General features: G+C 32.6%; 1 protein-coding gene across 1 annotated transcript in view; it reads left to right on the top strand.

Moving 5' to 3' along the window:
- Positions 1-11,116, top strand: part of NEGR1 (neuronal growth regulator 1) — a 755,370-nt gene extending 744,254 nt beyond the window's left edge. The window contains exon 7 of the mRNA XM_036235247.1: positions 7,316-11,116. Coding sequence (XP_036091140.1) covers positions 7,316-7,440 — 125 coding nt within the window. The 3' untranslated portion in view covers positions 7,441-11,116. The remainder of the gene's footprint in view (positions 1-7,315) is intronic.
- Positions 11,117-13,347: the final 2,231 nt, after the last annotated feature.

The following is a 13,347-nucleotide window of genomic DNA, read 5'->3' as shown; positions in this document are numbered from 1 at the left end:
ATGATAACCGTGCTATTCAGAAATTCCTCAACCCAAAGCCTGGGGGGAAAGAACTTCAGTACTTAAGGATCTAAGTACTGGAGCATGCAATACCGACACAAAGTCCCTTTCCCCAGAAGTCTCTATGCCACAGCTGTGAGATGTACATGAGAAAACATAGTTTGTCTGTGTTGTGTCTTTCACACAGCACATCCCATCTTAGGGCCCGAGCTATTCGATTGACCAAGAAATAGTACAGAAAGGGATAATGAAGTGATGTCATCTGTGCTGAGACTTGCCTGATTCTTCTAGGCACCATCATCAAAAGTTGTACATCCAGTTGTAAAGCATATCCCATTCTAGTGTTCTCCTCCCCGAATCTGTACCCAGTGTTTAGGCAGAATTAACTGATAACAAAAAATCTGGGGGTGATCCGAGTCTCTGGATATCTCCTTCAATTATTCACAATGTGAAGCTGTGTATATTGCTAAAAGAACTAAAATATCTTTTGAGCAAACTCCACCACATTATGTGCTGAGACAGAGTTGCATTGTCTTTTAGATTGAATCAATGGTGCATAATCTTTCAGTAAATTAATGTGCACTCTATTTTGTATCCACATTAATCACTTTTTTTTATATGAAATCTAATTTAGGTGTAAATCATTCACTTTCTATTAAGGTATACACTTCCTTGATAAAATGTAAGCTTGAGGCCAGCTTTTTCTTATGGAAACAAAGTTAATGTAGCTAAAGAAACTCTACCTAAGATTGCTACAAGAATCTTAAAAATATGACTCAAAGCTACTTTAATTAAAGCTTGAGTAATTTAAGGAAATTGCCTAGGCAAGTTATTGGTATTACACCAAAACTAAATATTTCACAGTTACATTTGCTTTTGCCTAAAAATAAAAACTGGAGCAATACAAGGGAAAACTGCCAAGACTGAAAATAATATGCAGCAGCTGTAAGTAATTGGGAGTGATAATCATAATTAGACAAGATGTAAGATCTGTGTTAAAGCCCAGATTTGATCTTCCTGTTGACAACTGGAAGAAATCCCAAAGGCCTGGACTCCACGCCTAGTCCAGTCACTTCTGCTCCACACCTGAAAGCCCTGCCAGAACCAGACTCAGCAGATCAGCCACGAAACCACTCTCTAAAGTCCATGCTCCAAACTCTTCTTGGGAAAATAGGAGGAAAGGAAAAAAGGAAGAGGTCATACTCCTTGCCTTCAAGGAGCCTGCACACCAGAGGAAATAGGCCAATTATCTAGAAGTAAATGGCATTAAATAAAAGAAGCTGAGGTAATGGAGAGAATAAATATTTTGTAAGATAAGGACAACCAGAGAAGCATTGATTTAACCAAGTGTAGATTAAAAATGAAGTAAAATATGTGTGTTTCATGGAAAATTTTATGCTTAAAAAAAGGTCTATGGGGACAGGGGTGATTTCATTTTGCTCAGAGAATGCCTAGCACATAGCACATACTGAATTTGTTAAATGAATGAGTGGATGAGGAGTGTTTAGGTCATACCTGAGCGAGTGTTAATCCTGTGTTAGCTGCTGTAAGGGGTGCTTTAAATGTATCATCACATTTAATTTTAATGATAACTTTTGAGAGCCTACCAATCCTCATTGGCAGATGAAGATACTGAATTAAGCACAGTTAGGAAACATACCTAGGTTAGTCCAGTTAGAAAGAGGTGGAGCTGAACTTTGAACCAATGTCATCTGGATCTACAGTCATATGTTACGCACTTTATATTTAAAAACTAGAATGCCTTTAGTGTTACCAAGAAAGTAGGAAGAATAACAACCAGCCTTTTCTGTTCTTTGTTTTAAAGTAGACTTCCTGATACTGGGTTTCATTCCTTTTTTCTCTTCCTTTTTTTTAAAATGGTGAACATGAAAGCATCTCATGCGTTGCTCGAGGGCTGGTTATTCTCTCTCTCGCTTTTAACTCTTCATCTTTCGTTTTCTTTCTCCCTTTTCTTTCTCCTTTCCTTCTCAATGTAGACTTCTTTCTCCGTTCTTCTCAAAACCAAAGACAAATAGATAGTAGGACAGAAATATAGAATAGTTTCTCTTTCACACACTTTGCCTTAAGAACAAGAAATCATAGGAACAACTATTGAAATAGGATATTTTATCAAAGTTGTCTTGAGTTAGACAAATGTATACTTAGGAATATTTTTCTACATTCAATTCAACAAACATCTCTTGAATAAATTTGATATAAGATACAGATGCTCACATTATGAGGAGGAATGTTCCATGACTTACATTTACCATCCAGTTGTAAACAAAGATAAATAATTTATTATAAGTTAAAAAGGAACTATTTTGAAATCAGGAATAAGTTGGAGACTAGCACGTCTTATTAGTGAGCTTGGGAAGGACTCATAAAGGAGGTGATATTTTAGATCTTTAAGGATGAGTAAGACTGCGATAGGTGATGAAGAGGAATAGGAAGGAAGGTCATTTAGGCTTAAGGATATAGGATGTACAAATGACAGAGAGTAAGGAAAACACTTTATATATTCAGAAATTGGCTCGTATGACTGGAGGTAAGAGTGTGTATGAATCTAGATAAATTGACTAGAACTAGATGACAGAGGTCCTGAATGCTGAGCTACAGAGCTTTGGCTTTTCTCAATAGTCATTGAAGACTCCTGAAGGTTTCAGGCTAACACAGGCTTCTACTCTTGCCTCTGGGAGTACAATATATTTTCCACAAAATAGCCAGGAGATCATTTAAAAATGTCAGCTAACCTCTTCTGCTTAAAATTCTCCTATGGCTTCCCATATCACTAAGAATGAAGCCAAAACTCTCACTCTAGTCCAGCTACACCTCTGATCATATATCCTATCTGTCTTAATTTTACTTAAAATGAGTAGCAATATGATATTCACAGGCAACTAAAAACATAGCAAAGACTATACAATAAACCTGACCATCCCAGAGGCACAGCTGGATGTCTCCTAGGAAATTCATTTTACTGCAAGAGGATGACACTATCAAGTTGGAAGCATGCTCTTTCCTCATATAATCTGCCTTATGATTTATCTTTTATGCTCAAAAGCTAAGGGAAGTATTCTGACTGGGTATTGATTTTAAAAGGTAAAATACTAATGATAAAAGGCAATATTTTTCTGAAAAAAGAAGTCAAGTTGTTGTGTTCCCTTAGGTGTTTATGGCGACTGTATGGAAAATGGATGTGAACCTTATAGTCATTCAACAAATATTATCGAGCATTTACTAAGGATCAGATTCTCTGTTCTGTACCAGCAATAAAGATACACATATAATAAATCTTGGCTTGAAGATGCTTTTGGTCTAATAGGGAAAGATAGATATGTAAATATGATGTCATAAATATGTAATTATATGATAGATATGTAAATATAATACAAATATCATGACAAATTAATTTGACAGGTGGAATTTTATAGAGTTTTTTCTTTTAAAGGAGATACTTCAACTGAGTCTGAAACTGATTTATAATAATTAATTTCTAATAGCTAACAGTTAATTTTTATAATTTCTTAAGATTTTCTGTAATTTCTTAAGTAGCTAACTTGGATTTAATATGCCAAGCAAATATAATTAGTCCAAATAGTACTGAGACTCCTAACTTTAGTACCATTAGTTCTAAATCACTCAATTAATAAGTCACACACACACACAAAAAAAACAGGTAATAAATATCAGTCAATGGGACTAAGGTTATATAATAATAAGATACTCCAAGTCAATGACCATCATGCCATCATTTTAAAAATGTGGAATGTCTATATCTATATCCATCTATCTATCTATCTATCTATCTATCTATCTATATTAACATATGCACATCATTGCATTGCATAAAAAATAATTGTGTTTGTATTTGCTGCCTCCATTATTTACCTACAGTAACTCCTAGGGAAGCTTTCCCATGTCTATTATATATATCCTAATGTTTTATATTTTTCTATTTGTTGATATCTCCAACTAGAACGAAACTTTCCTAAGAGAAAAGATTGAGTTTTATTCATTTTTACTGGTGTTCAATCCCCAGCACATAAAAGACATTCAATATATGCTTAAGGAGTATGAGTCATGATATATGACTTGGCATTAGAGATTTGACCACACATTCACTTAATTTTACTCTTTGTTTTTTGATCTGCTAATTGTCATTAGCTATTCTAGCAGTCCTATCCTTATAGTAATTGTAACCTAACAATGCAGAAACAGGTCCCTACTTTATTTTAGGATTAATAAAAGTATTACATTCATAAAACTAATAGTACATTAATTTGAGACATCAGTGGAAAATATATGTGTATATATATGTACTCTGTTAACTGCAAATTAATTTTTAAATATATTATTGGTATGCCTTTGTTATACCTAAGACAATAGGATAAAGACACATTGGGGGAAAAGATGTCATTGAAGGTATGTGATTAAAAGGAGTATTTATGGGAATATATGGAATTAAGTAACAAAAGGACTATATGTATCTTATTAGCTATTGTATTCCTTGTACTTAGTATAGTGTCTGGTACCTAGTTCAGTACATATTTGCTGAATGAATGAGAGAGGTATACTGTAAATTTTTTAGCCTATAGGCAAGTAGCTTGCTTCAGAAGAACTTAGTTTTATAAGGGGAAAATGCTCCTTTTAATTCTGAACTCTTCATTTATTTAATTGAATTGCTCATTTAATAGACATTTATTGAGCATCTTTTAAGTGCCATACTTCACTAGACTTCGTGTTTGGAATCACCAAGACAAATGAAATACGATCTAGGAGAGTTTACAAACTGATGAGATATATAGATATGTATATAAATATTTTCAATGCAGTATTATATTTGTATAAAAAGGAATACATATGGTGGCTTAATGATACATGAGGGTAATCTGTTTAGCTTATTGGAAGAGAAAGGATTCAGAAAAGATTGCCCCCATAATGCATTTTAAAGTATGGATATGGAGTTTTGTGGGTCCTTTATACTCTACCCACTTAATGTACTATTTAATTAGTTTAAGATAATAAAATTTTATCTTTGCTTTATGTTTGGCTTTTAAGATTTACTTCTTATATATGAACTCATTTTATATGCTTTATTATAAGTCTTTTACTATTATACTTGTTTTATTGCACTCAAGATTCTTAAAAAACAACAAAAATAACTCTGAAATAGCTGTCATTGAGAAGACAACAGACCAATTAAATATTTATTTATACTTTTAAAAATACAATATCTTTCTAGGTCTTAGACAAGAGAAAAAATTAAGGAGTTTTGTGGTATTAAATAAGATTTCTTATCAATCAAAACTTGAAAAGCTATCTGTTCAACAATAAGCTTATTTTCATCATAATCTTCTCATTTTTAGGACTCATCTGCAAAAAAAAAAAATTAAATAGTTGATTTTGCTCTATTTACTACAGAATAGTAGTCTCAGCCCTTGAATCTCACTCACTGGGGACAAACAATTGCATGTCAGGGAAACTTCCCATCGGCAAGGGCCAATGCATCCCCTCTAATTTCTCAGAGGTATAAACAATGCAATTTATTTTTCTTGTAACATGAAAATATAGTCATTGGTGAAAGTTCCATTAACAACTAACTACCTGCTGGCAATTCAATTTCAGTGCCTAAAACTGCTCCTGGATTCAAGTTATGGATTTAGAGGTGAAATAGTATATATTTTTTATTACGTTATTCATTTTGTAGTAGAAAAGAGTGCTTGAAATCCAGGTTTCATTAAGAAAAAAGTAGTTAAAAGTATGTTGGTGGAGTTTTTTTTATCATTACTATTATAATTATTGTGATAAATGAGAACCAGTCTCAAGCAAGGCTGAGCATGTCTGTGACATTCAATTTCTGGAACACAATATAATTCACACCCAAAGAAGCAACTGTTCTCTTGTGAAAAGAAGTAGAATCTGCTCAGTAGACTCCCACACAATCCCAAGCTTAGGGAATCTCTAGGTGAAATCTCTCAGTGAGACTTTGACATACCTGTCAGTTAAGAACCACAGGAGCTTCTCATGCATAAAACTGATCTTTCTAATGTGTAAATGTAATCATACAATTCCACAGCTCTACATTCTTCAAAATTTAGAGCTAAAATCTTTTTATTAGAATTGAGATCATTCTATCCGCCTAAAGTTCCAGTTTCAATTCCCTCCACTTTGGGTCTCAAACTTCATGGTCCAATAAAACTAATATACTTTTAGATCCTAGAATATATGCTGTGCTCTCTCCTTTTCTCATGTCTTTGATTATATTTTTTCTTCTAGCCAAATGATGGTCCCCTTTGGTAAAACTCCCCGTTAAATTATTCCTTTCTTGCCCAGGTATATTTAAATACAAAATTTTCTGTGTCATTGCAGTTTGCACATACAACTCTTATATTCCTAGGATTGTATTATATTGTTTGAATATCTTTCCTCGCCTCCAGAAAAAAAAAAATGTTGGAAGTGAGAATTTCTTGGTTTTACAGCATGTAGTACAGTACTTAGCTAATAATAAAGATTCATAAATATGTTCGTGTATATATGTATAATGCCATATATGGAATCTAAAAAAGCTGAATTTATAAAAACAGAGAGAATGGTGGTTACCAGAGGCTTGGGGCAGGAAGCAGGGAGGAGGGGTGGTATGGACTAAGTTATTTAAGTGTACAAATTTAGAAAGTAGATAAATAAGTCCTGGAGAACAAATGCACAGCACAGTGATTATAAACAATACTGTATTATAATCTTCAAAGTTGCTAAGAGACTAGATCTTAATTGTTTCTACCATAGGAAAGAAATGATAATTATATGATGTGATAGAGGTGTTAACTAATGCTATGGAGATAACAATATTATAATATACAAATGTATCAAATCAACACAGTTATACACCTTAAACTTACACAATGTTGTATGACAATTATATAGCAATAAAAATAATTTTTTAAAAAATTCTGCATGAATGAATATTGTTCACTAATACAAATATTTACAATGCATATAGGAAGAATAGTAATGTTAGCTGCACTGAATTAAGTAATTGGCATGCGTTCAGCCCAGTGCAGTGTGCTATATGTGCTTCATCTTTAATTCTCACTGCAACCCTGCCAAGTGGATTATGTTATATCTATTTTGCCCTTGAGAAAAATGAAGCTCAGAAAGATTAGTGGAATAGGCCACATATTGTCATATAGCAGAACCAGATGTGAACTTAAGTCTGACTCCAATGCCAATGCTCGCTCCAATACACCCAGCTGCCTTTTGATTAGTGTTAAGACGTAAATTAGATTTTGATTTAGTCTTTTCTGTTTCTTTCTAGCTCCAAGTACAGCCCAGTATGGAATTACCGGGAACGCCGACGTTCTTTTCTCCTGCTGGTACCTTGTGTTGACACTGTCCTCTTTCACCAGCATATTCTACCTGAAGAATGCCATTCTACAATAAATTTAAAGACCCATAAAAGGCTTTTAAGGATTCTCTGAAAGTGCTGATGGCTGGATCCAATCTGGTACAGTTTGTTAAAAGCAGCGTGGGATATAATCAGCAGTGCTTACATGGGGATGATCGCCTTCTGTAGAATTGCTCATTATGTAAATACTTTAATTCTACTCTTTTTTTGATTAGCTACATTACCTTGTGAAGCAGTACACATTGTCCTTTTTTTAAGATGTGAAGGCTCTGAAATTACTTTTAGAGGATATTAATTGTGATTTCATGTTTGTAATCTACAACTTTTCAAAAGCATTCAGTCATGGTCTGCTAGGTTGCAGGCTGTAGTTTACAAAAACGAATATTGCAGTGAATATGTGATTCTTTAAGGCTGCAATACAAGCATTCATTTCCCAGTTTCAATAAGAATCAATCCACATTTACAAAGATGCATTTTTTTCTTTTTTGATAAAAAAGCAAATAATATTGCCTTCAGATCATTTCTTCAAAATATAACACATATCTAGATTTTTCTGCTCGCATGATATTCAGGTTTCAGGAATGAGCCTTGTAATATAACTGGCTGTGCAGCTCTGCTTCTGTTTCCTGTAAGTTCAGCATGGGTGTGCCTTCATAAAACAATATTTTTCTCGTCTCCAAAACGTTTTGCCAAATCCTACAATTGAAAGCAAAAATAAAACACAATGAGAAAGTGAAACTATATTCTGTCTCTAAAGAAGGAAAGAGCTGTTGGACTATAAAAACTTCTTTTTTCATTACCAGTGGGTTTTGAGAATTTTACCCCACAGTAACTCAGTTTTGTGATGAAAAAGAATTTAACTAACATTGTACAGGTAAATTCACCATACAGTTTCTTTAGTTGTAGCTAAATGTTATATCCACTTTGGGAAATAATTCCCTTTAAAAAGACAGCACAGTTCATCAAAGTCATTGCCTAGAAATCCAGCATCTTTTCCTTTCGCTGTTTCAAGCCAAAATGTTTAAGATGGTTTTTCAGAAAGGACACAGAGTTCAATCACCTAATATTACATGAGTTGGTAAGCATTCACAATTAATTTGGGTCTGTGGCAAGTAAGTCGGTATGATAAGGTGCTCCTGTAGACAGGAGCGTTTTGCATATTTTCCATCTGAAAACATCATTCAGTTGATAGATTGGAATGTATGTTACACAAAAAAATCAGAATATATTATAACAAATATTCCATGCTGGTATGCAGCAGATCAATCCCTGAAATAACTAATTCTATAGTAAGAGCTTTCTCTATAGCCATGTCAGCTCAAACAAGTAAGGCCCCCAAAAAAGGATTACAATGCTTTATTTCTTCTTACATGATACATGTAAGATATGATCAAATGAAGACAAGACCAGTGATGTGAATATCCTAATATATATATCAATTATTAAATTATTTCTATCATAAAGAATGAAAAGTACATTTTTGAATAAAAATGCCGCTACTTTAAAAAGTATTATATTACAGGAATAGTTTGATGGTTTTACTCTTTATTAAAGAAAGACCATAGCCTTGAAAGTCATTTTATAAATTTGATGAAGTTACCGATTTCACTATACCTAGAGAGATTTTTGCAAATAGACCCTTTTTGCAAGTCATAAAAACAAAATAAAAATATCCTACTAATAAAGTCAGATACATTTCACAGATGTTGGACATATTTAAGATATCTAATATTTTGCCCTGAAAGAGATAACTTGAAAATTGTGATTATTTTCAAGTAAAATTTAGTCCCAAAGTACAGCATAAATCCATTTTAATTAGAAAAATAAATCCTAAATTTGGAGGCATAAATATATAATTTTTCCACAAAATGACAATAATATGACATTGCTATCACATTTACTCATGTAATAATTTATTATATTACTTTGACTGATATATTAAAAATGGATTTTTAAAATACATATGGTATTTTAACTTTATTATTGTTAATTTGCTTTTTAAAAATATTCTTTGTAGAACTGATGAGTATTACAAAATATGTTTTTGTATTGCAGCTTTAAAGTGGCACACTCCATAATAATCTACTTACTAGAAATAGTGGTGCTACCACAAAAGTGTTAACCATCAGTACCATTGCTTGGGAGAAAAAAACAGATCAAGAATGCATATTATACAGTGACCGCTTTCCTAGAGTTTAAAAATACCTCCTCTTTGTAAGGTTTGTAGGGTAAATGTGAGATAAATCGAGATATAAACTATGGATGAACCAAATAATTAGTTCAAAGTGTTGTTATGATTCCGAATTTGTGGAGTCTGGTGTTATTACCATAGAATGTGACAGAAGTACAGTCATAGCTCAGTAGCTATATGTATTTGCCTTTATGTTAGAAGAGAATTTCTTGAGTGACATTTTTAAATAGAGGAGGTATTCACTATGTTTTTCTGTATCACAGCAGCATTCCTAGTCCTTAGGCCCCTGGACAGAGTGAAATCATGAGTATTTATGAGTTCAATATTGTTCAAATAAGGCTACAGTATTTGCTTTTTTGTGTGAATGTATTGCATATAATGTTCAAGTAGATGATTTTACATTTATGGACATATGAAACGTCTGATTACTCCATTTTATCAGTCCTGACTGTACAAGATTGTTGCAATTTCAAAATAGCAGTTCTGTAAAATTGATTTAACTTTTGATCTATAATAATTTTTTTGACTGTTCATTTCAGCATTATATTTCCACAAGTTACATTTGTGGGATTCCTTTTGTTGCCCCTGAGTTGTTGTTTTTTTTATTTTTTTCAAAGAAAGATAAAGGAAAATAAAGAGCACTTGAGAAAAGAATAGAAAGAAAAGAAAAAGACAGAAAAGGGAAGGAGGTAAGAAGAGAGAAAAAAAGAAGGAAGAAAGAAAGAAGGGAAGGAAGGAGAAAGAACTGGAATATTAGAGTAGTTGACTTAGTTCATTTGCATACTTGGTTTAACTGCAAGTGGTGTAATTATGTTTTACAATGATCCCATTTGAAACATGTCCTGTTACACCATTAAGTTCCTATTATGCAGCAATTATATAAAGAAAAGTACTGCCCAAATTATAGTATTGTGTATTTGGGGGACTATAAGAGATTTGAGAGAGCAAATGACAAACTTAAAGCTACTTTTGGAGGGTTTAAAACTTAACTGAAATTTAATGCTTCATCATAACATTAAGCTATATCTAGAAAGTAGACTGGAGAACTGAAAAAATTACCCAGATAATTCAGGACAAATATATATATATATATAAATACCCCAATGTGTGAACTCAGAAAACTCTGAGAAATTTATCAAAGCCAATCACCTATATTGATCAAATTTATTGAATAATTGTTAATATATACATTGTGCTTAGCTTTGTGACACAGCCAAAAGTTACCTATTTAATCTTTTCAATAAAAATTGTTTTTGAAATTCAGAAATGATTTAAAAAGAGGTCAGGTTTTTAACTATTTATTGAAGTATGTGGATGTACAGTATTTCAATAGATATGAATATGAATAAATGGTATGCCTTAAGATCTTTTGAATATGTATTTACTTTAAAGACTGGAAAAAGCTCTTCCTGTCTTTTAGTAAAACATCCATATTTCATAATCTGATGTAAAATATGTTGTACTGTTTCCAATAGGTGAATATAAAGTCAGTTTATCAATTAAAGTATGTATTTGACTCATTTTAAACTCTACTGATTTAAGAGAAGAAAGGAAGAAATAATAGTTTAAACATATTTCTGCTATTCCCTCCGTTATTTTCTGCTTCATCCACTGTGCCACTCGCCATCTTTCAGTTACTCTGAAGCAATACAGGGTAAACTTGTAGGAGCCACAGTGGCAAAGGGCTCCACAGTGCAGCATTTCTCTCTGTTGTCGATTTCCAAAAGGTTTCACAAGCTGAACTACATCCAGCCTAAAGAAGAAGTTTTCTGGAAAGATTTTATTAGCAATTATTTAGGACTTTTACCTGCTGTTACAACAAAGACTTTTACCTGAGTTACAACAGAGACTAATGATAAAATCTTGTTAGTTTTAAAGGCTAAGCATCTGAAAACTCAAATTTCAGTAGAAGTCAGGCAGAAAGCATAATTTCACAAACAGGGAGCAAATACTTCACTTCAAGATATTCAGATATAATTTGCTTAAAAATTTTGCTTTCCAAACAAAACATGATTTGTCTGAGAGCCCATAGTTTGTATCTTCTATAATATACAAATGATATGATTTAGGCCCTCTCCTCCAAATCTGTCCATTTATGATAGACAACCAAATAAAAAAGAACAATGAAATACATAAATAAACAACAAACCATGAAAAATATTCATGGTTGGTATAATAAATTATTTTGAAATATGGGTGTCATTGCTATTCTGGAAAAACCATATCTACTAACCTCCCCCCCACCCCCCACACACACACAAAATGAAAACACATTAATAAACATCTGATTTTCTCACTGGCTCATTATTTCTCCCTCTGTAATTTCTATCCTTCATTCAATCACATGGAAACAGAAGCATCAAGTTTCAGATGCTGAAAGCTCACATGTGAAGTAGAGCTATTTTCCCTCTGAACATTACAGGTCATAGATACTTCAAAATGACATCTAGGTATTTGGAAAATAGTTACTTACTTAAGCCTGTCACGCATAAATTTAAGAATTTTAAGAGAAAAATTTCCAAGAATAATTTATTCGAGATAGTGGAATTCGATCTAAACTCCAGTCTATGTACTCCCTCCTGAACTTCCCTAGATGCATATGCTTTTACATTCACATGCACTTTTTTTTAATAATTCCAAATTTACTGAAAATATTTAGGAATTCACATTTCAAGAGTAAAGAAAACAAATTGACAAGTGGATCAAATAAATAATTTCCAGTCTTCCCGGAGAGAAAGAAAGGAGTAATATTTTTCAGTCTTCTCCATACAAGCTCTGCCCACAGTCATACTAAAGCTAGCACAACTCTCTCACGGCCTTCAATCCTAGAAACATGCTTTACCCCAGAGACAGATGTAGCAGCTAGAATTACCCCTGACGGGTCACAACTATATTTACAATGCATTTTACAGTGGCAAAGCACTTTATCAGACATTGCTACTTTGACTGTCGCAGTACTTTAAAATGTTACTATCGTCACATGTTGATGGTGAAAACAAGATTCAGAAATTTTAAGTCACTTGCCAAAGATTACACTTTTCTATGTGGCAGATAGCCAAATATGCAATGTAAAATATTACCAGTTTGTTTCTTTTTCCATTAGCTTTCTTAGGAACAGGAAAAGAATGTGATCCCATCTCTAGTTTCACAAATATAAATATTTATATTTATACATAAGTAACTTTGTTTATACTATGCATTTTTTTCTTTAATGCCATCTTTTAATTTTTCTGTGTTCAGAGTATATATGCATTAAAGGAAAATTACATTATATATCTCATCTAAAAACTTTTGGGGTATGGAACATACAATGCAATTGCCTTTGGACATATAGCCCTTGTAATATTAGACCCATCACACCAAATGAAGACTCTTGTCATAAGCATATGTATCTTTTCTATATAGCATTTTGCAAAAGACCTCCCAACTTTTAGATAATCTACTAAAACTATGTCCTAGGCATCTGCAATCAACAGAATTCTTAGGGAAATGAAGATCAGGATATATATACACATTTTTTTTAAAGTCACAATAAAATAACTAATTTTAATCCTGAGTGATGTTGTTTGAGCCAATTTATATCAAAATACTAATTATATGTATATCTTCTTGTGTTGAAACAGTAAAATAAGAGGGAAATTCTAATTTCAGAAATTAAAGAATATACAACGTTTGTATTTTGTTGTCAAAATATAAATGTAATACAAATCCTGTGCACATAACTCTTTAGTTAAAAAAATGAAAAGCATGA

This window comes from Rousettus aegyptiacus, unplaced genomic scaffold, assembly GCF_014176215.1.
Source record: "Rousettus aegyptiacus isolate mRouAeg1 unplaced genomic scaffold, mRouAeg1.p scaffold_m13_p_1, whole genome shotgun sequence".
Taxonomy (NCBI): domain Eukaryota; kingdom Metazoa; phylum Chordata; class Mammalia; order Chiroptera; family Pteropodidae; genus Rousettus; species Rousettus aegyptiacus.
Note: the sequence above shows the minus strand (reverse complement) of the source record. Positions and strands in the feature narration are given on the sequence as shown.